The sequence below is a fragment of the Drosophila takahashii genome, chromosome 2R (assembly GCF_030179915.1).
Source record: "Drosophila takahashii strain IR98-3 E-12201 chromosome 2R, DtakHiC1v2, whole genome shotgun sequence".
NCBI classification, from domain to species: Eukaryota; Metazoa; Arthropoda; class Insecta; order Diptera; family Drosophilidae; genus Drosophila; species Drosophila takahashii.
This window is the reverse complement of record NC_091679.1, coordinates 40,500,890-40,524,683: the sequence shown is the minus strand read 5'-3', so window position 1 is coordinate 40,524,683 and position 23,794 is coordinate 40,500,890. Positions and strand designations below refer to the sequence as shown.

The 23,794-nt window shown below is 43.0% G+C and overlaps 1 protein-coding gene across 10 annotated transcripts; it reads right to left on the bottom strand.

The window, feature by feature from the left end:
• Window positions 1-927: 927 nt before the first annotated feature.
• On the bottom strand, window positions 928-23,794 carry Pde8 (phosphodiesterase 8). 10 transcript variants are annotated; one of them, XM_070212788.1, is made up of 20 exons: window positions 23,266-23,794; window positions 22,695-22,846; window positions 16,964-17,626; window positions 16,798-16,882; window positions 9,885-10,000; window positions 7,823-7,879; window positions 7,551-7,756; window positions 6,988-7,047; window positions 6,856-6,910; window positions 6,684-6,782; window positions 6,459-6,569; window positions 6,214-6,383; window positions 5,935-6,145; window positions 4,818-4,985; window positions 4,650-4,748; window positions 4,345-4,593; window positions 4,054-4,276; window positions 3,540-3,697; window positions 3,210-3,480; window positions 928-3,149 (listed from the first exon to the last, which is right to left on the bottom strand). In XM_070212788.1, the coding sequence occupies exons 3-20, from the start codon at window positions 17,240-17,242 to the stop codon at window positions 3,007-3,009; spliced, it is 2,760 nt and encodes a 919-aa protein (XP_070068889.1). In that variant the 5' UTR covers window positions 17,243-17,626; window positions 22,695-22,846; window positions 23,266-23,794; the 3' UTR covers window positions 928-3,006. The 10 variants fall into 10 exon arrangements, with proteins under 10 accessions (XP_070068889.1, XP_070068890.1, XP_044249269.1 ...); XM_070212789.1 differs by having other exon boundaries at window positions 23,319-23,794; XM_044393334.2 differs by having other exon boundaries at window positions 22,695-23,100; window positions 23,487-23,794.

Below are 23,794 nucleotides of genomic sequence, written 5' to 3'. Positions count from 1 at the left end.
GTTCGGCAGTTGAAACCGCATTAAGCGCTGCTTGAGAAACACCCAGCGATCGGCAGCAGAATCTCGGGTCTTTCCTCATCTTGGCGATGCAAGCGTGACACGATCGTTACACAGAAAGAAAAAATATTAGGAGCAGTTTGATATTCATAAGTGAATTTAAACGAATTATCTTAACCATTAAATAATTTAAAATAAATAAAAGAAGTTATATTTTTCGATATTACCATCTTTCAAAATATTTAAAAATAAAATATCTTAAAGATGATAAAAAAAGTAAGAAGGTCACTAAAATTATAGCGAGGAAGTCAATGATCAAAGTGCTTTATTTCCAAAACAAAACTCTCAAACTACATTTTTTTACCTTCCTGAGTTTAAAATTTAAACTTTAAATTAATACGGTTATCCATCAAGGCAATTATTTGTTCGTAAAAATTTGTAACACTGTAGGGAAGTTTATTATGATCTGAATTTATGAAAATATTATCACGCAGCCATCGCCAAAACGCCAGGCGACATTATGCAATTAACGCGTAACCGGACTCGTTTTTGTCCATATGGGCTGCATGAATCGATCGTGCTGTAAGATCCAAGACTGAAAGACTTTCTTTGTTGGTACGGCCGAAAGAAAGTTTTTGGGCTGGAAACGTTCGTTTTGTTTACCTTTTGATTGAGGCGGCCAGGTGAAATTAAGCCCATCGTTTTTGGGCAGTCGTTAAGTTGGAAGAATGCCAGTAAAACAGGTTGTTAAAATGCAGAGAGGGCTGGGTCGATAAGAATCGATCATTATTGACAAAATGAGTGAGTGAAATATTAATGGGGTGCTGATCGCAAATAGATTCTGATTGCCATTCACTATGTTGGGATAGGATTGGCCAACTCATTTCAACCTTGACCCGATTCCCCCGTATTCGCTTTCTTTTTGATTGGTTTTTGTAGATAATTTCCATTTTGTTGGATTTTTATTTGTATTATTTGCATTTTGTTTTTGTTTCTTGTTTGTGTTTGTTTTTTGTTTTTTACAATAAATTTGACTAAATCTTAACATTTATAATCCTTAACCTGCAAGGAGCAAACAGATGTAACAAATATACATAGTTGTATGTAAAGATTTATCATTTTTGTGTTCAGAAACATATGGTAGTACCGTATCTATATATTATATTTTATGTATACATATATTCTTCATAACATGTATTATTTTGTTTTTCTTTATTCCATTTTTGCTTGTTTGTAATTTACGCGATTTAATCCAATACATACAATTGAAACACACACATATTAACAACATTGAATATGCATATACATTTATATTCTCCTATCGCTCAGTTTTTAAGTGTGATTAGTAGTGATGCAAAGTGTGGGAACGGAAAATGTGGATTGGTGGGTGGATTGTGTGGTTTTTGTTGTTTTTGGTCGGATTGAGCGGATTTGATGGGTCTAAGGTCGGATTTTCTAGGTTTTCTAGTCCAGCGACTTGGCTACACAGTTCGGGAGGTCGATCTAGGGACTTGTATACGTTTATATAATTTCTATCAAAACATTCTGAAGCACGGGATTTAACACCTTGGTAACACATACAAATAACTGTAACTCTGTGAATGAATGCCGATATCGTATGACATATATAAATATATATAATATGCTTCGTAAAAGTTGTATAAATTGTATATATGTATATTGTATATATTATTTTGCTTTTCCATTTCACTTCATTTTTCTTCTTTTTGTTTTTTTTTTTTTAGTTATAACAAGAATGTATTATCAATTCGTATTAATAGATCTGGTTTATATATGTATATGTAATTTGTTCAGTCAATTAGATAAAAAGATTTCAAAAAGGATTTCACTTAATTGTTAAACATTTGCGTTTAGTTTGATTTCTTATACCGTATGCTTAGAAAGCTAAACAACATTAATAGTATTAGTTAGGATAGCTCATCATTTATCATTTATAATTTATCGTTCTCCTTCATTCTTTAGTTAGGAAAATAGGTAACTAGATAATTAGGTAGTAAAAGGGGCCCCATAGGATTTCATATGTCTCAAGAGTGGATTCGAATTAGTTTGTTTCAGTTTTTTCAGTTTTACTTGTAGTTGTTAGCTAGTCGATAGTGATAGTAGTTAATATATAGTGCTTGTCTCTCTCGATCTTGCACGCATTATGTGTATTATGTCTCGTTCCGAATCCAAATCCGATTCCGATTCCAATTCCGTTCACGACTCAAGATTCTGACTTGGACAGCAATTATTCTATATTTACTTGGCTTTGCAGTATTCAACAGAGATTGTCTTCATGATGGGAGAGAACTACATGCTTGTAACACTTGGTTTCGGTAGTATCGCTATAGCGTTACCGAGAACCGTTAGACTGTTATACCTTATACCATTGCCAGGTACAGTTGAGCGCACGCCATATATATATTCTGGTCAATATGCTGTGGGATTTCTAGCCTGCTTTTTTGTTAGCCTAAACACATACACATTTATATTGGGGGGATGGAGGGGACATACACACTCACGCACACACAGACAGACTCACATGGTATATTTATATAGAAATAGAAAGTTCGCTTCTTGTGATGCATCTTAAACATTTAATTTTGAGTCCAGCCCAATAATTGTTTACTTGTTTGCCTTAGTTAGTTGTGTTTTTTGTTTTCTTTTTCATTTCTTTTGTATGATACCGCTGTTTTTGTTGTTTGTGACACCACTTGGCACACCTGGGTTAGCCAGCCACCCATTTGTCCCGCTCCCCCGGGGTTCCGTTGGTCCGTTGGTCCGTTGAGAGATATGTGGATATGTGTGGGCAGTCCGGGGAGCAGGATGAGCTGCGACTTCAGAGGATCAGGCCGAGAGACTGCGGGTCCGGAGTCAGACGTCGCAGGACCTTCGACGCCGTCACTAGAGCACGTCCTCCATCTCGTTCTCGCCAATCGTGGAGGTGCCCGGAGCCTGGGCCGGCAGTGGCTTCAGTAGACCCGAGAACAATCTCCGGAAGGCCGTATGCTATTTGGAGTTGGCCATTTTGCCCACCGGCGGCTGCTTGGCCATGATCTCCGCCAGCGTGTTGACGCCCTGCTCGTCGTACTTCTTCCACTGCGAGTAGTTGATCTGCATGTAGGTGATCAGCTGCGGCATGTCTATGAAGCCTGTTGTGTATATTTAGATTTTAGATATTTATCTGGAAGACATCTAGCCTTTAAACTCACTCTCCCAGGCGTGCATCATGTCCTGTATGATGTATTCGATAAAGCCGATCTGGCTCTTTGGTATGCTGCAGGTGGCCCGATCGAACATGGGCATTACGATGGGCAGATGGCGCTGCTTCTCCTCGTCCGTCTGCATGAAGTACTCCTCGGCAATGCGACGGGCCCACTCGATGCAGAACTGCATCGGCCGGGCGGGATTGCTCACATCGGCCACCTTGATCAGCATGCGGCGCATGAGTATCGACTGCTCCTCATCCGTCTGGGAGTTGTGCTGAAGGGTATTCAATTAGTTCGTATTCTTAATAGAATTTCATATATCTGTAGACTTACCTCACGAGGCTCCTCGCCGCCAAAGACGCTCACGAACTTGGCCAGGTGCTCAAAGTGACGGGTCATCTCGGTGGCCAGGATCATATCGATGATGGTGCTGCGGGCCGACTTGTACGTCTCCTTGTCCAGGTTCTTGAAAATATTGATCTTATCGTCGCCTGAAAGTATAAATGAGTATCATTATTTCGATGAAAAATAACTGGATTATAGACTTGAAAATATTAAATTGGTTAACAGTTTTAAATTATTTTAAATGCAAAGAAGAATCGTTCTTACAATCAAGGCGAATTATTTGTCAATTTCAAGAATTGGAGATTAAATCGACCTTGATTTACTTTTGAGATCAAGAGAACGGTTTTGAAAACTTTTAATTGTGCAATAGGTATAGCTTTCATAAATAGATTTATTCCAATTTCAAGACGCTTTTGGTGGAGGGTTTAATTCGAAGTCATTATAGCTTGAACTATTCTTGGTAATATATGGTTATGCAAGGAATAAAATAAGTTTAACTCACCCAGGGTTAGCTTAAAGGTAATCGCCGCATGATGGTTCTCCAGCACAGTCAGATCATTGTACAAAACGGCCAGGGCGTCATTGGAGTTGCACAGAAAGGCGGATGAGCGGCCCGGATGATCCACATCGTGGGCAGCGGCGGCAATCAAAGCAGTCGCCTCCTCCATGCGATCCATTACAAGCATATCCTTGTTGGTCAACTGGGTGATGAAGGCGCCAGTGGCCTAAGGGTAGAAAGGGGTTTGGAAAATCAAATGATTATATCAAAAGCAAGGTCAGTGATCAAACCCACCTGCATGACATCCGCGGCATGGGTGCTGTTGTGATATGTGTTGCTCTTGCGGTAGTGGGCCTCGATGACGGCCAACCATGCCTTGCACACGTTCTCATCGATATTCAATGTGGCAAAGACGTCGAAGCGGCGGAACATCTCCATGCCCAGATAGAGCAGCGGATGGTAATCGGTGATCTCCTCCAATTTGAAAATATCAAAGTCCCAGCTGAGAGATTCGTCAAGTAGTTCCATGATTATGGGATTGGACTGTAGAAAAAACCATTAATATTATGTCATAATGGGATTTCGATCTAAGTAATCACCTTCATTTTGGCGGGCACAATTGTGGCAGTTCTCGTGGAGCTGCCAGTGCGGATGATGGAGTCATTCGAGCTGCGGCGCGAGGAGTATACACTGGGTCCCTAAAAAGATATCCATTATATTATAATTATAAGTAACGATAAGGTAGTTAATAAGCGATCCCAACTCACCGTTAGCAGGGCACCAATCAGATCGGTGGCTATGGGATCGTCCGTTCGTATCTCCTTCATTTGCGGACTGTAGAGTCCCTCGCGCTTCAGGAACTCCAAGACCTTGTCTATGAGACGCGCCTCATCGGCCGAACAATTCTCCTGTACTTGTGATAGTAAATTGATTATCTAATGTGCGAGTGCGCAGTTTTTGGTTTTTGTTTTTCGGTTGTGTTTGTTGGTTTTGAGTTTTGTACATTTTGGTTTTTATTTTGATTTTTTTTTATATATTTTGGTTAGCGACGCACAGCGAGCAAATCGAGCGAGCGAGCGAACGTGCGAACGAACAGTTTGGTACATTATTTGATTTTTGGTAATATTTTTTATGAGTTGGTTCATTGTTCGAGTACACAAAACATAAAAGTAAAAAAGAGAACATAACAATTAAGAGATAAAAAGAGAATAAATGTAAGAACATGTTTAGATGTGCTGTTACTGTTGAATTTGGGATTAGTTGGGGTTAAGTTTATGACAAATTAGGAGCTCAAATGAACAGTGGGGCAATGTTGGTTAAAAACGACCCATTGTCGGTCGGTTTCTTTTTGTCCAAATGCATTTGCCTAGCTTGGAGTGGGCTTTATCTTTAATTAGCGTCGTAACCAATCGTGGGTCCCTGTTCGGGCGCCATCTGTTCTAGTTGCTTTTAAGTTGATTAGTGGGTTGTGAGTGCTTAATTGGATGATTAAAAGCTGAGAGACTTCTGTCATCTCGTGGCCTTTGCATCTCCAAACATCGATAGTCCACTCCAAGCCGGAAAATGCATTTTCCAATACGCTTTCACTGTGTGTGTGTCGGTGCCTGTGTCGTTATGTGCGTATGTTTGATGGTCTGTGTGTGCATGTGCTTGTGCAAATATTGTTGCTAATGTTATTGCTGTCGCTGCTGCAGTTGCTGCTGCCGTTGCTATTGCTGCATATGCTGCGGGGCATGACAGGACACCAGGACACACACACACACACCACCACGGACCAGGACACAGGCACGGACGACAATTTAGCAATTTAGGCAATCCCAAAAGCACCCGCCCCAAAGTTGCAACGTGCTGCAGCCACAACCCGAATGTGAGGCAGAGTCATACTTTAGTGATGGGGGCCTCCAGCGGCAGCGACGTCAGCTTGGCCAGGCTGGTCCTCCTCAGTCCGTCCGAGGCGATGGAGCGCACATCGAAGCTGCACCGCCGCACCGAGTGCAGGGAGCCGCGAGGCGCCTCCTTGGGCTGCGGCAGCGTGGCTATGAAGTCCATTTGTCCGCCGGGCACATCAAAGTTGAAAATCAGGTGCGTGGGTGCGCTGTTTGGGACCAAAATTGCCAATTAAAAGGGGGGGTTGATGCTTTCATGGTTCATTCATTCACTCACCTCCCTATGCAGGCCACTGGCACCACGCGCACGTGCATGGGGATGCCCTCCTGGCTCTTCCGGCGCACCGTGAGGATGCCGTCGAACTCCTTGATGTTCTTGCACTGCTCACTGATGGTGGACAGGTCCGACACGAATATGTCCTCCAGCTGCTTGCTAATGATCTCGTCCTGTTGTCCAACGCGGAAATCTCATTAATGCCCCGCAATCGCAAACAATCCACCCACCACCCATCACCCACTTACCAGCCGCATGTTGAGCAGCCTCTCGGTGGCACGATTCGCGTACTGAATCCTCAGCAGGTCGTCCGTGATGAGCACCACCTCCTTTAGCCGATGGAGAGCCGTGTAGAGGGCCTGGGGAGAAAAGGGGTCACTGAGCGGGTTTACAATTTCATTGGCCTGCAGGGCGGCGCTTCCATTTAATTGAATTAATTTGCAGCAGCGACAGTGGCACATTAACTCGATTACCTGTTGAGTGGACATGACATTGTGCGGCCGGATGATGGAGTGCAGTATCTGCTTCAGTTCCACACTGCACATGGCCAGGTTGGTCGTCTCAGCTACGCACTGTGGAATACACAAGATGTGGCAATTGTAGCATCTGTTCCTTCCTCTGATGGGGCAATTAACGGAAACTTACTCTATTAACGCCAGCGTCCAATAGAGCAATTAGCACATCATCCTTCTCGAAGAAACTGCAAAAGTCGTCGACGTAAGTCGTTAGTGGAAAATGGAAGGACTCGTCGAGCTACTCAACCACTGAACTACTCACCTCTTCTTGCAGACTGCAATTATTGTCGTTAAATGGTGGCCGTGTGTGTGACGTATGGTTCTGGAAGGAGAAAGGGAGAAAGAGGGGGGTCATCAAGTTTTATAGCAAAGTGAAAAGTTTATGAAAATGGAAAAGTTTTGAGAGAAGTTTGGTAAGTTTGGCCAACCCAAAACTCGGCCCGAAACCCATTTCACATCTGACAAAGCAACTTAAACCGCACTCAAAGAAAAGAAATAAGATCAATTTGAAATAATACTATTAATTTTTGATAATAAAGTTGACATTAAAGAATAATTTCTGAGCTTTATAATATCCACTTGATATTTCTGATATTAAAAATGTTTGAATATGAAAAATTTCTTGCTTATTTTTTGAGTGCACTACCCACCTTGCTTACAGGAAAGCAGATCAATTTGAAATTATAATAACAATTTTTGACACTTAACTCTTTGGAGTTGACATTAAAGAATAATTTCTGAACTTTATCGAAAACATATTTCTGATATCAAATATTTTAGGTATTATTCATAATACCTAGCTTATTTTTTGAGTGCACTACCCACCTTGCAATGTGCTCCGCATCCAGGTTCTTGGTAGAACGCGCATCAATTATGATTAGGTGGTAGCACTGGGCGGTGGCGTAGGACTTCTGCAGGGTGTCCAGAGCCTCCTCCTTGGACTTGACCAGCGTTACGTCCAGCTGGTGGCGCTGGCAGGCCGCGGTGACCGCCTCGCAGATGCTGTCCGACTTGTGGAAAACCAGGAGAGCCTACGAGATGAGGGGGGTTAAAGCCATTGCACTGATTGAATTGTCCCGTCTTCAAAGTGGACTTACCTTAAGTGGGGGATTCGGTGGTAGTACGGTTGGATACTTCAGGTCCATGAGATTTCGCTGCATCAGCACACATAAAAAATAAGGAAAAAGAAAGAAGAATGTCAGAACAGGTGTAACAGTAACGTGTAAAATTTAATATATAAATCTGCAGCTCCTCTGGCTTTGCCATCAAAATAAGAGGGCTTAACCCGGCTTCCTCTTCTTTTTTTGCGAATGTATCTGTGGCTCTGTATCTGTGTAGCCAGGAGATACAATGTCTGTCCTTCGTGTCGCTTAAATGATGATAAATTAAAATAAAATTGCTCGCTGCTGCTGATTCTGACTTATGTGCGGCACACGCTCGTGTGCTGCAGATTTATAATGCGAGCACATTAAATCCTGCGAAGGTGGGTTCTCCGGGGTTTAGTGTCAATCAGAGGAGGAATGAAAATGTAATCGGAAATGTATCACAGCATTTTCCCCTCACACAAGACTTGGCTAAGGCGTCGCAGATTGATGGGCCAAGCTGGAAAAGTTGGCAACTTCTGGGAGAGCTACCTGAAAAGTCCGGAATTCCTCCTCCTCCGTTGGTTTTTTCCCAGCCACCAGGAGATGGAGTTTCGGCACCTTGGGCAATCGTCGCTCGTACAGACTGTGTGATTTCCGTTCCAGGCAGTTGACCTTGCGTCGAAGGACCACCGCCTCCTCATGGTCATGACAGGGTGACCCGTCCTCCAGGTGCAGACTGCTCTCCCTGCCCTCCAGGCTCAGATTGTTGAGCAGCAGCGCCGGGACGTCCAGGCTGCGTATGGCCTCGACTATTTCCGGCTGCAGCGAATTGCGTCCTCCTCCCACTCCGCCGCCGCCTCCTCCACTGAAGGCCACACTCAACGGTCGCGTTTTGCGGCGCAGGGGGGTCATTATGTCACGGCTTTCGGCCTCCACATTGGCCTCGTATTCCAGCTCCATTTCCTCGGGCGTTTTACACGAATTCCGTCCCACAAATGGCAGGGAAATGGCCACTGGACCTGGAGTTTTAGCCTGCGTCGTTTCCACTTTCATTTCCGGCCGGGCGCCCTCGCTCTTTGGCCGAATGCCTCCATTGGCCGGTGAATCTGAATCCAAATCCATATATAAATCCGAATGAGCAGCGCTTATCAGCCGGCTGCGGCTGCTATCGTCATCTAGGGGTCTAGTTCTTTCATTATGGCCACCACCCCGATCGGAATCGGATATAGCCGATGGTGCAATGGCATATGGCTCCGTATCGGAGTCCGGCTCGTTGGAGGGATTCTCACGGCCGCCGGCAGACGAGGACGAGGACTTCGCGGCGGAGGACTTGCGGCGGAAGACTTTGCTGAATTTTGGCAAACAATTGCGCATTCTGCTAATTATAAAACAACCACTCGGCGAGCGGAGTGAACTGAACCGAAATCCGTATCGCAATAACAATGACAGCGGCGACAATTACACTCGCCACTTGAGGTCCAATGTCTTAGATCAATAACAAGTTGTTTGCATAAGCTAGACGAGCACACGAATAGGAACGCCTCGTCGCGAGTGGCATTTCCAACTTTTCCACGCCGTCTTCCAAACTAATGCGACAATCTCGATCTCGATCTCAATATCGATCTGTAGATGTATTTGTATCTCGTTGTATCTAGATCGGTGTCTACGGAATCAGTTCTGAATAATTCACAGGTCTTGTGGTCGAAACTAAGCGACTTCGCGACGCTCAAACATCCAACTGAAAACGGAATGAACTGAGTCGCGTCGATCGAATCGGGGGTATAATCTCTTTCTTTGCCTTTTGATTTCCCACCTTCAATGTTAATTGATTTGATTTCTCTGGTAGCGTATTGTTTATAGGCAAAAGCACTCCCTAAGTATTGGTGAGCGGCTATTTAAAGCTGAATGTAAACCGAAAAGCGCAACGCTCTCCGCTCGGCCCGCTGGCCACATAAACTGTGCCGCCCGTGATAAGATAGCTTATCAAAAGACGTAACACAACCATGTGGTGAGGTTCCCCCTTCTTGGGTAGTAATAGTAATAGTTGATATGGGGATTGGGATAGGAGACTCACCTGGTAGACGTCCATCGGCTCATCTTCCGGGGTGAGGGCGAGGGCGAGCGATGACTTGCGGTGACCTGGACGGCTGTTCCCGCCGCCGGATGAACTGGTGCCCGATGTGCCTGTGCCTGAGAAAAAAATAATACAACAATAAATAAAGAAGAAAAGCGGGAAATCGAAAATCTGAAAAGCATGCTACATTTCTGGGCGTTTCAAGGGGTCGCCAGGCATACTGCATACTCTTAGGCATTTGTCAAAAAAAAAATAAATAAAAAAAAAATCCACATATTCTTTAAAATTTGAATTTGTATAAAATCTGGCCACTATAACATTTAAATTTATGTTTGAAAATGAAAAAGAAGAAGAAACGTAATTCAATGGTGGAGATCTAATCCCTCTAAAAGTTGGAACTGGTGTTTTGAACAAGCACCCACGGCGTATGAGTAATGTCAAGTCCTATATTTTGCACTGCACACATTTCCAAGAATTCACGGCAATCTAGTGGGTAGCAATAAATAAAGCTAACTTTGGATCCTTGATTAAAGTCGTTTTAAATATTCATTGAAAATAAAGACCACTAGGAAATGAATTATCAATTTATATGATCAGAAAATACATATTTATGAAAAAGGTAGAATAAAGCCTTCGAAGTATATATATTCTTGATCAGGATGTCCGTCTGTCTGTCCTTCCGTATGAACGCTGAGATCTCGGAAACTACAAAAACTATAAAGTTTGAATTCACCCCATATGTATAAATATTCCTGGGCTTCCTACGCAGCGCAAGTTTCTTTCAGCTGAGGGCTGACAATCAAAATGAATGGTCACCAAACACACACACTCTCTTATCCATACACAAATACATACACACCAACACCCTGACAGGGACACGCACGCACATTAATTCCTCTTGTTGCACGTTTTATTTAATTATAAACGTTGGCATTTCAGAAACACTTTATAAACGGGCACACACGCATGTGCCTGCGAAAGGGTATAAAGGTCCTTGGGGGCGGAAACTCCGCTTTGGCGTTTGGGTCTCTGCTTGGGCATCCTATCTGTCAACGAAGCCACTCCGAGAGGCGCCCCCGAGGAACTAAGCCGCACAAATTGTATTTCACTTAATGAGAAACAGGTCGGAACCCGAACGGCCCACAGCCCACTTTATTTTATGCTGCGGCAAGCAAACTAAAACAAAAATCCCATGGTTAGTAGCTCTCGGAATCATATGGAAAATAAAATTACAGGTTAAACCAATAGTTCATACTGTTTAGCCTTTATGGATTCCCAAATAAAATCCATTGAAGTATCTCCTTCTGCACATTATGTTTGCTTATACACATATCTGAGTGGAAAATTTCAATCCATATTGGAGTTTGCCATACCTTCTCAGGCATTTCCAAAGTTAAATTCCTGGGCAAAGTTTTCGGGGGGGAAATTAAAATTCTGTGGCTTCTCGCAAGTTATGTATGCTTAGGCCCAAACAATTTTTAAGACCCCCAAATGATTGACCAAACAAACTTTCTGTGTAACGAAATTTGTTCGAGGCTTTTGTGCGGATTCCCTGCAAGCAAATTAAAGTTATCAACAAGTCATTTTGGGTTTTGTTCTGGGGCTTTTTTAAATTGATAAGGAATATCCATATGGCATGTTATTTTTGCTCTAAGTTTATTACTTAAATTGGTATGACACTTTAAAGTGCTACAAAATGAATGCTTTTTAAATTTGCTATCGTCTAATGAAAATGATTCACATTTCCAACTATTTATTTTATAATTTTCCTGATAAATGAAATGTAATATTTTACCGCTGGATTTTCTAGTAACTGGCCTGCAGCTTTATTTAATACCACGAAATCAGCTTTCATATTGTTTTCATTTACTACTCCGACAACTTTTTTCATTTTATTCAGATGAATTACATTTTGTGGAAACAGTTTCAATTATTTCTAATTTTTTTCCACCATGATATTTAATACGCACTCAACTTAATTTATTCCATGCAATCGGCTCTCATCATTTTTCAATTTTCCACCTTTTGAATGTTTCACTTTCATTCCCTTAAATCTGCTTGCAATTTTTCATTTTGTGCCACTAGAATGTTCAATTGCTGGCCTTAACTTTTAGATCGACGTAGGTATCTGGGTAAACAGGTGGAAACCCAACTAGCTGCCAACATTTATTAGAGATGCTGCATGGTTGATGAAGAAAACTTTGAGACTGAGTTTTTAATTGCCTGAAAACCCACTTGGCAGGTCCTCATTTGGGGGAAACCTGTGGACACGCATGTTAACCGCATCATCAAACTCAACTTTAACCCCAGAAGAGTGTTCGCTTTTCCTGGGAAATTCGGGGGATGAGGAGGAGGAGGAACCTTACCCACATTTAGCTCGGACTCGGAGGCCGGACGCGTTAATGAATCCCTGCTAGATGTTGGTGTTTTCGTTGGTTCTGGACTGAGGGATGAGACTTGTCTGGTTCCCAGAGGGGTGGGTACGCCCACTCCCCCACAGTTGCAAGTGCTGGGCACATTTTCCTGGCTCATGTGGGCACTGGTGGTCGTAATCGTGGTCGTCGCCGATCCAGCCAAATTCGGCTGGCTGGAAATTATCATTGTTTGTGCTTTTTTCGCTTTTCTTTATTTATTTCCGTTTATGTTCTTTCGGTTTTTTCTTGTCTATTTTTTTTGTATTTTGCAAATGAAGTCACACAAATTTGGATTACTTTCGGGGCATTATGTTAATTGTCATTTATGTGCAATAGTTTGTTTATCTGGCTGCGGCATTGATTTCACACAATTAGTGCGTAATGATAAACTGCCCCACATGCATATATACATACGTATACGTAATGCATATATGGTAGATATATAGCGCACAAGATACGGCAGCATGTGTGCACAGCACACTTAATATAAATAGCCCGAGTGGGGCATAAACAAAAACTAGCCAGGGAAAGTACGGAAAGTAAGTACCCCTAACCGAACCCGAACCCGTCGAGTGGGCCTATATAGTATCTCTATGAGCGGTACGAGATCCATGTATACCATGTATATATGTCTGTACCGCCAGTGGGGACAGTATATTTGCGCTTATTCAAATGGGTCGGGTGTATCTTATCGTTTGTGTTATTTTTTTTTTTTTGTTTTTTTCGGAGCAGCCTGGGTACTCCCAAGTGGAGCGGAATGGGAGGCAGGGGCACACGCGTTGTAATCTAAACGAAAATCGATAAATTGTTTAGATAAAAGGCGGCCAGCAGCCGCTGACGTTTCTTTGGATTTCGGGGACCCCTTAAAACTGGTCCCTTAACTACACACTTCCCTGGTCGCGACCCCAACAATTACTTACTGCCTGGGCTCCTCACACTGCCGAACATAGTACAAAGTCACAAACACAATTATAGGTAGAAAAACGCGGTCTCATTAAGTATTAATTTTCGGGGGATACTTTTCAATCGATTTGGCGAATTGCAACTAAATTGGCACTGGTAGAAAATACAAAATAGGTAAAATGGTAATAAAAGCGCGGAGCCGGACTGTGGAAAACGACGTCCGTTCTAATCCGGTATGAAAAACTGTTTGCCAGATGATAATTCTCGCACGGATTTTCAAACTGCCAGTGGCGGTGGAGAAAAAAGCAGCGACTGCGAATGTGCGCTGCGGCAAAAACTAACGGTCTGTTGGGCTGTCGCCAATTCAATCCGTGAGATACTTTTCTGGGTGTACATAAGGCGCTTAGCCTTATAAAGGCAGGTGCATTTCCATCAAGTCCCCCTCCTACCGAAAGTAAATTTAACTTAAATACAAAAAGAGGATTAGGGGCTCCTGGCCAGTCTGACTGGCCGATCTCATTGGGCTTTTGGTTTTGGGGCCTTTTGCGCCTTTGGCCGTTGTCATGGCGACCAATTAATTTGTGATAAGATAATATCAGGCAGGTTTGCCATAGTATTCAGATGTTTAGGCTGTGTGTGGGTACGCTGTACGTTGAGATACGGCACAGGTTCGGCCGCAGATACAGGTACTCTTGGCCAGATGCAGATACAGATACAGATACGGATAGGCCAACGCGTGCACAATCTACATCTGGGCTTTCGGAATGGAATGGAATGAAATGGATAGAATAGCTAGAGTGGCCCTGGGCCGAAATCGGAATCAAATTGGCCAGTTCTATCTGGTCCGATCTTCTTGGCTCAGCGATAGCCCGTCGCTAGACATATGGACAAAAGAAGTGGGCTGGGTAGACCCATATTGATAGGGAGTATCCAGTAATCTAATCTGCGCATAGAGCTCTTCACGTGGCTAAACTGAGCGTAATTTGTGTAAGACCTGCGGGAATCGCACTGGCGAATAGCAAATAGAAAACAGCACAAGTTGTGGTGACTACACAGCCGTCATCGCTCAATTTCCCAATTTACTAGGGGAGGGGGTAGCTGGGGGAATACTGATAAACTGCAGAACTTTGACGCGTGGGATTAGCCGCCTATAATGAATCGAGTAGCGTCGAGTCGAGTGATCGTTCAGTTTGTTTTCTTTGGCTTTGATTGATGTTTTGGCGCCATTCCGTGGGCGTTCCATTGTTTACCGGGGTTCGAAGACTGGGGGTTTCGGGGTTCCGATGCGGAATCGGTTTCGGCAAGAGACTAACTGATCGCGAGAGACTGATCGCTGAATTAAAATGTGGGCCTGGTCAAAAAATGAAAATTAAGAGTGCTTCGACTTGGTAATACTCGTATCTCGATCGCGATCTCGCTCTCCTTCTGTTCTTATACGGCTGCTGGCTGTGTGACTGGCAAAAAACCAGATATTGTCATGTGAATTTTTGCATATTAATTGAGATTTTTTCACAGCGCGGATAATTCTGGTGTCCAAAGCCCCCGTGTAAGTTATAGCCATTCAAATTAAAGGAGACTCTGCGTATCTGCGCATCTGTATCTTGTGCACATATATCTATTGAAAAACAAAATCTATCCAGAGATCGCTACTCGTTACACTTGTTGTTTCTGCTGCGGTTGTTGGCACACTTAGTTGTGAAGTTTGTTTTGATTTTTAACACTTTTTTTTCGTGCGCGGCTATGTACACTTTTGTTGTATTTTTTTATATATACATTTTTTTTTGTATTTTAGAGCACGCTAAGCTGTTTTTTTCCACCTCAAGCGAATGCAGCCAACGAATTTCAGCGCGTACATGATTTCCAGTTGGCTCTATGCGTTTTTTAATTGCAATCGCTTTGGATCGACGACTGGTTGGCCCTGGGTTATATGTTATGTTTATATGTTGTATGCGATACAGCGTGTTATAGGCACGACTTGGCCAAAAATCATTAGATGGCGATTGCTGGCGACCAGTTTGCAGCTGGCAGTCTCTTCATTTTTCATTTATTTTTGAGATTTGCATGGTTATCGTTACTTTTGCAATGGTTTTTGGATGTTGATTAGGAATACGATTCTATATGGCACACACACACTGGGGATTCTCATAGGTTGCAGCGACGTCGACTGCGACTGCGACTGAACGACCGACGCGGCGAAAGAATCTACAACAAATGAAACGGACTCCATAAATGGCGAGCAGCTGTTGCCGCAACACCGAAAGAGAGGGAGCTTTGGCGATAAACGAAGCTTGCTCTCCGACTCTCTGAGTCTGCCACCCCACCCCACCCACAGCCCCCCACTCTACCGCTCATCCAGTCCAATCAGTTTGCTGAGCGCGATCAAGTTTCACCGATGCTCACTCACTCTCACCAGAGCTCCAAAAAGAGAGAGGGAGAGGCAGCGCGAGAGAGAGTGGGGCGAGGAGCGGAGAACTGTTAATTGGACGTCGACACAAAACAGCTGCGCTTTGGATCTCCGACAAGCGCCAGCTGACTCTTCTGAGTCTGGGATCGGGTTACCTGGACAAGCGCAGGGATCACAAGGCACCAGGGATACCCTACACCAAGGATTATTCTTCTATAGTATCTACTACCTTTGCCCCATATTTATGTAATCCCTAGTCGGTATATGACTATTTTAAAAGGATTTGCACTATTCTTCTTTTAAGATACTTTCAAATATTACAAGGCAATATACCTCAGACTAACTTATAAAAAATTTAAAAAATTGTATTAGTCTAATATTTTTTAAGAGATCATAACAAAGTATTTAAACCGAAGTTGTGCATTCTGAAAGCCAACTATTCATGATCATATTAGCAGAACAAGAGTATAAACTGCAAATACCCTTCAACTCACTAATCAACTTTAATCCCGCTTTATCTAGCAGAAGTTATGGCAGCCACTTGAGTTGATTGGCTCGAATTTGGAGCATCGTAAATCATCAGAAAATCTGAAGAAAAGGAAATGTGCAACCGTTTCTGAGATTCCCATTGATAAGTGCTAATATGAGTACTATCAGCCAGCATAGCGGAAGCTCTTGACGGTGGAGTAGCGTCACTTCAGATTAGAAGAAGCGCAGGCAGAAACAGAAGCAGAGTTCCTCAATCGCAGGCCTTATCTATCGCTATTGTTAGCCGATATTGAGTGTTGAAGGTAACCGAAACCAAAGCGATGCCTCACATTAAAGGGTATTAGTTAAATTATGATGCTCACAAAAGGGATCATGTTTCAATTAAACACGGAAAGAAATAAGATCTAATAATATTATGATGCACTGACTCATTTGATATAAGAGTTATCAATAAACTATATGAAGTTTTAGAGTTATATATACAATCCTAGAAATCCAAGTTCATATTGTTTGAAAAAAATAAGATCTTAAGATCTATAAATCTGAATTTAGCTTAGGTACATTAAGTCCCATTACTGATTTTACTAAGGATGTATATTTCTATATAGGACTCAAAGAATGTTGACCCTTTCCGTATCAATTTACCACTCTGTGCAGATCTTAAGATGAGGGTATGATATATAAATACTTCGGTATTACTTACTGCCAGTGGCCCGTCGCACCACGCTGTGTGTAAAGTTTCCCAATGCGGCTACCGTCACAATCGAGTCCTTTTTGCCGGTGCTCAGCTGGTGAAAGACAAGAAGCGAACAAAGTTCCTTGAGTTGAGTTGGGTTGGGTTGGCGGGTGGGCTTTCCGGATTTGGTTACCTTTTCGTAGTCGGCCTCGCTTTTGTTCTGCAGCGGATTGAGGAGCACCTGGCCGCACAGGTTGTCCCCCGCCGTACTCCCGTTGCCGTCGCTGGGTGGCTGCAGAGTGACGCCCCCACAGCTGCAGCGACGCAGGCGACTACGCCTCAATTTGATGCAAAACAGGCGGCTCTCGTCCTTCTCAGAGGCGTCCAGGGGGAGGGATCCTCGTTCGCCCGCCTGACCACCGCCGGCGGAGGCGGAGGAGGGGCCGGGCAGAGTGCTTGGCGAGCAGCCCATGGCGAAGTCCTGCTTCTGATCCTGGCCTGGCTAATTCCGTTGCGGTTGCTATGCTAAATTGCTCTCCGTTGCCTGGTGACTTTCTCTGTGATTTTGGTTTTAGTTTCGTTTCCTGCTCCTTTTCCTTTTCCAACTGCGGTCTACGAGGAAGAGCTAGGATTCCCGGGATTTCACAACTTAATCTCGCTCCACCGACGACGCTTTCGGCCTTGGCAGTGCTGCTGCCTCCTTGTGGTTTGCGCTGCTCTGATTCTGATTCGATGGTTTCGATTCTGGACGATGTCGTTGTTGCTGGCGATAACATAATTGAAACATTTTTGGGCTGCGGTCCGCTGATTGATTGACTGATGGCCAGCGGAGATACTGGTCACATGATCCGCGGAACTGCAAGGGGGGAAAGGAAAGTGGGGATTTCGGTTAATTGAAATGCCACGCAAATGCAATGGAATTGTCAGGGAAATTTGCATGTCGAAAGGTCTTGAATTTATTATTAAAACAACACATTTCATATTATTTTATTACCCCTGTCTAAGCAGCTGGATTTAGTTGGGGATAATAAAAGTCTGTTGCATAATACAAAATAGTAAATAGTAAAAAGCCTGTTAATAACTTTGTTAGGCCGTAAGTCTATTAAATAACTTTGAAATGCATAGGACCCCCTTAAGATATCCAACAAGAAAAAGTTTTAAAATAAACCATACTCTCAAACTCAACGTTTTCAGTAATTTAACCAGCACTGACCTACATTAACTTTCCGCTTTCCCGGTCTTTCTTTTTTTGAGATAATTCCCAGCTAAATTAGTTAAACTAGTTTAATTGACATTGATAAGCCAAAGTGATAAATGTGCATATCTGCACACAAAAAAATTTGCTTGGTAAAATTGACCAACAAAGATAGTTGCGTAACTATTAAAATAGTTACGTGTATTTTGTTTTTGCTTTGGGTTTGTGTCTTTGCTAATTGTGTGTATTTTGTTGTTGTAAAATGACAATTTACTTAGGGCCGGTTTCTCGAGTGCCGGCTAACATTTCTCGAACAGATAAAGTCCCTGCTAAGGCATTTTGGCTTTCTCGAACATAAATGTGAGAGCTAACTTTGACAGGGACTCGGAGTCCCTGCTAAGCGTTTTCGGCTCGATAGAATGACAGCTGATTTCCCAAAGCCAACTATGAAGAAGAAACGAAATCACAGTTGACTTTTCCTTTGAATTATACCCAAACAGCTAATGAAATAATCGAAGCATGCCATTTTTTGCACTTTACAGTGCGTTAACAGCACTCTGTAATTGTTTCTCGTTCAGATAAATTAAAGCAGTCGAGAAAGCGGATTTGCTTTTACGAACAGTTTATCTGGTCTTTAAGTTTTTCGAACAGATAGCTATCAGGGACTTTGACAGGGACTCAAGAAAGCGGCCCTTAGTAGAATTGACAATTTTGCTAGTTGGGGCCTGTTTGACAATTATTACAGTTGATTTTACCAAGTTTTTTTTTTTTGTGTGGTATTTTAACTCGATTACGAAACCCCGTTCGAGTCCCCCAACTTCAAGCGGCGTTTCATTGAAACTCTCATCGAATATGGACAGAGCACCCGCACAATTGTCAAATACTCTTGGCGATTGTTATAAATTCATAAAGGCCCAAATATTGGCAATGATTATTGGAGCCAAGGCGAGAAAAAAAAATGAGAAAAATACAAAAAGTAGAAAAAATAAAACAGGGGCCCTTGAACGTGACCAACTCGCTGCATATGAATAATGCCCAGTCAGAGTTATATTTGCGCTGCTCGTTTGCCAGTTTCGACTCCTGTCTGCCATATTAAGTTCGCGTCCCGAAAGTTGGCGGAACTTGATAGTCTGAACCCTCGGTGGCACGTATCAAACAATTGACTTGTGGGGATTTGTGGGTGTCATATATAATACAGCTTTGGGTATCTGTGATGGTGATGTCGATGTCGATGTCGCTGACGATGTCGCCCTGTTGTTCTCATTCCGGCTGTCAGCCAGTCGGCTTTATCTCGGGGCAGGCAAATAGAAAAATCCTCTGTCGCTCTGCGCTCGTGCCTTGCTAACCAATTTTAAATATTTAGATAAAACTCGAACGAAAGCGAAAGAAGCAAATCAACTGATAGGGAGAAGGGAATATGGGAGCACTTCAGATTAGTCACCGAAAGTCGTACCCACTTCAAGTGGCAATTGGAGCTCGGCTCCTGCGAGTGAAATGTCTTATGTCCCTTCTCCCGGCGGAGGAAAAACAATTCCAGGGGGAGCGGGGTGCGGCGGAAAAGATAGTCCTTATCCCCGGCGACGTTGATTGACTTGCTAAAGGGAAGGGCTGTCTTTCATCTGCATTCGTACATAAACACATCCACATCCATAAGGACACTTGTTGTCGTCCCACTGTCTGAATCCGTTTGCATTGTTGGGGCCAAAGACAAAAGGCGTCACAACAGAAGACACAAACAGGAAGACAGGCGAGAGGAGTAACAGAAACGGAAGCATATGTACAGAGAGAAATATATCACTGAAAGTGGTCATCCATTTGGAATTTTTCATGAGGATACAAGAATATTTGATTTGAAGTACGAATTATCTTCACAAAACTTCTTTAGCAAAGTGTAGTGTGACCTTGCTTTTAAAACAAAGTCCAAACTTATTTATACACTAAGGTCACATTTAGTTTCAGCTCATCTAAGAGCTGATAGCTATTTCTCTCCGTGCCGAATCCGATTCAGCTCCAAGCAAACTCATCCACATTCCCAGCAATGAAAAAACTACAATAGAGATGTCGAGAATCAGCTTCGCGTACACATCAGTCTATGGTGTGTTTGTTGATTTAAACAAATTATTTTTAGCCCGACCATATTAAAATGAACAAGTAATGGCTTTCGCCGTACACTCAGCATCATTTAAGTTTTCAAATAAATAACGAATGCCTGTGGACGTAACATAATTTGTTTACCGAGCAGCCAAAGGCCGTTGCAATTGCCAGGCCGAGCCATCTAATCGGGGCCTCGAGTTCCTGTGCGCGGCGCCTCTCGGTATGCAACTAAAAGCTCGAGTGCCAAGGAGTGCCAAATTCTATTAGCGGTCCCCGTTCCGTGTCCCAGTCCCAGTCCCCAAGTCAACGTCAACTCATTAGATGCAGCCAGTCACGGATGCTTGGCTGCCCGAGCCAGAAGCTATTAGTATGCAGGTGCTTGTGGGTATTCGGATAATAGCATCATCAGGACGCCTGTGTGCGAGAGCCCCCTAATAGAATTTCTTACCAATATGTACTCGGGACCGTAGGTATTTGGCAGCCGGAGCCGGGCCATATAGGAAAGCTGACCGAGACCAAAAACAAAAAAAAAAAGATGACTATGGAACATGGCGCTGCGCATTCGAGCAATTTTGTATCTAATAGTTTTTGCCTGCTGATGTTTTGCAGCTGCCGATCGCTCGGCTTCGGCTTTCTGTTTACTTTACATGCACATTCTGATCCGAATCGGTTGTGGTAGTGCAATCGGAATCCGATCGCCTGCTATATACAAATAGTGTATAGATCCATTACAAGTGCCTAATTTGACTCGAAGTCAGGTGTTGAAATGGAGTATTTAAGTTTACGGCCGGCCATATTTCAAGACGGCTTCTCAGAAATAAACTATTGGAAAAACAGTTGAAAGTTAATTAAGAAGTGCGGTAACAAAAAATACACCTTTCACTCTTTAATTAGTTTTTCATTTGAGGGCCTAAAAAAACGTTTTATAATATTTTATTATTATTAAAAATCATTAAAAATTTAATAAATGCCGCTGTATTTAAAAAATACGTATTCCAAGTCAGAAGCGTACTAAAAAAGCAATAAAAAAGTGTGGCAACAAAGAAAACGTTTCGCAAATATGGATTTCTCTAGCCAAAAAGGGCAGGCCATATAGAACGTAATGGCCCATTATTATCTCGTGTGTGTCCTCCAACCGTGGACAACCTTGGCGGTGGTCTTGCGAGGAATTTCATGTTCACAACGTGCGTCACAAGTGTCAGCTATATGCATCCTCGAGATTCGCTCTCGATCGATCTCTAGCCTTGGGGCTTCACAATGGAACAGCTACTAATCGCTTACAGGCGGAAGGTTGGACCCCGCCTAATTAATAACGAACATGAAAGAACAGTTCAACATATAAAGCAGGATATATATGTATCGAGACTGCTTACAATATCTATAGGGACTTTTCCGGCTGTTTCAAAGAGATTGCCAGTTGGCTATTTGCATTTCAAATGCCGATCTCAAGTGAGATATAACAAAATGGAGATGGGATGGGGGGAGCAGGGAAAAGGTGGTGTCGCAACCTGGAAGATTAGAAAGAGACGGTGGGGCCGTAAACGAAAGAGACAGCTATAACTATATTGTGGAGCTGATTGCCCCAGTTGACAATACAAGTACATATAATCAAATGGCACATTGCGAACATTGAGCATAAAGTTGGACGAACTGCAGACACTATGGCACTTTTGGGGTTACGAGTGGGGGAGTGGGTGGTGTGGTGGGTGGTGGGTGGCATTGCATAACGCCAGTCATAATAAACAGTTGGAAACTCCCAATCAGTATGCACGCGAGCGACTCGGATTTATTTGCTGTTAACAATAGCGAAGGTGCCTTCGCCCAGCGGCAACAATCCATTTTAATAAACAGTTAAAATCGAGAATTAATTAAGCCAGCCAACTGATTGGGCGACAGCCTATCGCATAGATAGTGAAAACGAAAAGAAATACGAGTGTGAGTATGTGTATATAGTAAACAGCCATTAGATAATCGACGAAATGGGTCAGTCCGAGCAGGATATGGCCGAAATAAAAACTACTACTTATACGACATAAAAAAAAAAAAAGTAAAGAAGAAAAATAAGTTTGGCAGCGGCAAAATGCGAATTGCAAAATGCAAAACACGAAAAGCGAAATGCGAACGCAATTTGCAAACTTATCGCCGCTTGTTTATAAGTACGAAATGATATTTTGCACATTGTTTATGGCCGGTATGGGCATCATTGCTCACCTGCAGCCCCCCACAACATTTAAAGCGCTTTTTATGTGCCAGCCTGTCGCCCAGAGCCTATAAGAAGTCAGTCGGCAGTCAGGTGAGTTAGTTAAATTAAAAACTGCAAAATGTTTTCGCGACGCGACGCCAGATGCATGAAAATTTTCAATTTTATTTCGTTCGCTTCATTTAATTTTATGATCGTTTTTTTCTTGATTTTTTTGGAGGGCGAAGACCAGACGTTGACACTTCCAAGGTGGCCAGTATTTTACGTTGGGCTTAAGGATATATGTATTCCTGGGCTGGAAACCAACCCAACTCACCCACTGATTTGTATCTTTTGGGCCCTGTGTAGGCAGAGAATGGCCGCAAATTAAGCGAATGCCCCGAAAAATGTATGTCCAACTTAAGTACATATACAATACATTATCTGTTGACGTACCGAAACCGAAAAATTTGTCGTTTAGCTGGTAGTTGTTGCTTTCGCCGCTGCCTGTTGCTTGTGATATTTTATGCACATAGGTATGTATACCTATTTCTTATTTTTTCTTCTTTCTTCTTTTTGATTTTAATATTTATATCAGACTCTAGACTCTAGATATAAATTAAACAAATACACATATGAACACAATGGGCAGACACACGCACTCATAATAAATATTGCCCCGCACACAGGGGCACTTCTTCGCAATGGCAATAACAATAACAAAACATTTTCATTTTCGCTGCTGCTCTTTTCTTCCACAAATTAGAATTTATTTTAATGCGCGGGGGTCACGTTCATAGAACGGATGTTGTTGTTGCCGTTGACGCACAGATATTGTACAGCAAAATATGTAGAACCGACTCTATATATCGAAAAAAATATATATAAATATATATTGTAAACTGCAAAACTCAAATTCAATGCATTAAAAATAATAACAATAGCGCGGTCACGACAGTAGGAGCAGTAGCAGTAGCGGCGATAACACCGCCAACGTATCTGTATCTCTCAGATACAATTGGCTCACATTTACGGCCGCTGCGGCTGCCAACACTCAATCTGAACGGCACACACACGCACCCCCGATATATATGGGTCTACACAACACACATCCATATGTATATTGATCACAAATCGGAATCGCAGGGAATATGATTGTCGATTATTGCGGCCACGGAGATAACTAGAATTTTTTCGGGTGCGCCGCTGGTCAGCGGGTGGTGCAACTTGGGCTTTTGGGTGGTATACCGCTGCTTAAGTTCTCTTCCAAAACGACCGGCGAGAAAAGAACGCGAACGCGAATGCGAACGCCCAAGATTCACGAGATTCAGCGGCGATCCGCGCGATCCACGATCCCCCGATCGACGACGGTTGCTTGTCAAAGCAAAACGTCAAACTGATTTCTCGCTCAGCGATACGATACGATACGATACGAAATTCAACTGAAAACTAAAAGCTGAAACAGAGACAGAACCGAACCGAAACAATGGCAATGAAGGCAGGCCAGAAGAACGCGAACACACAGAAGAATCAAAAGTGGAAGAAAAACTAAAACT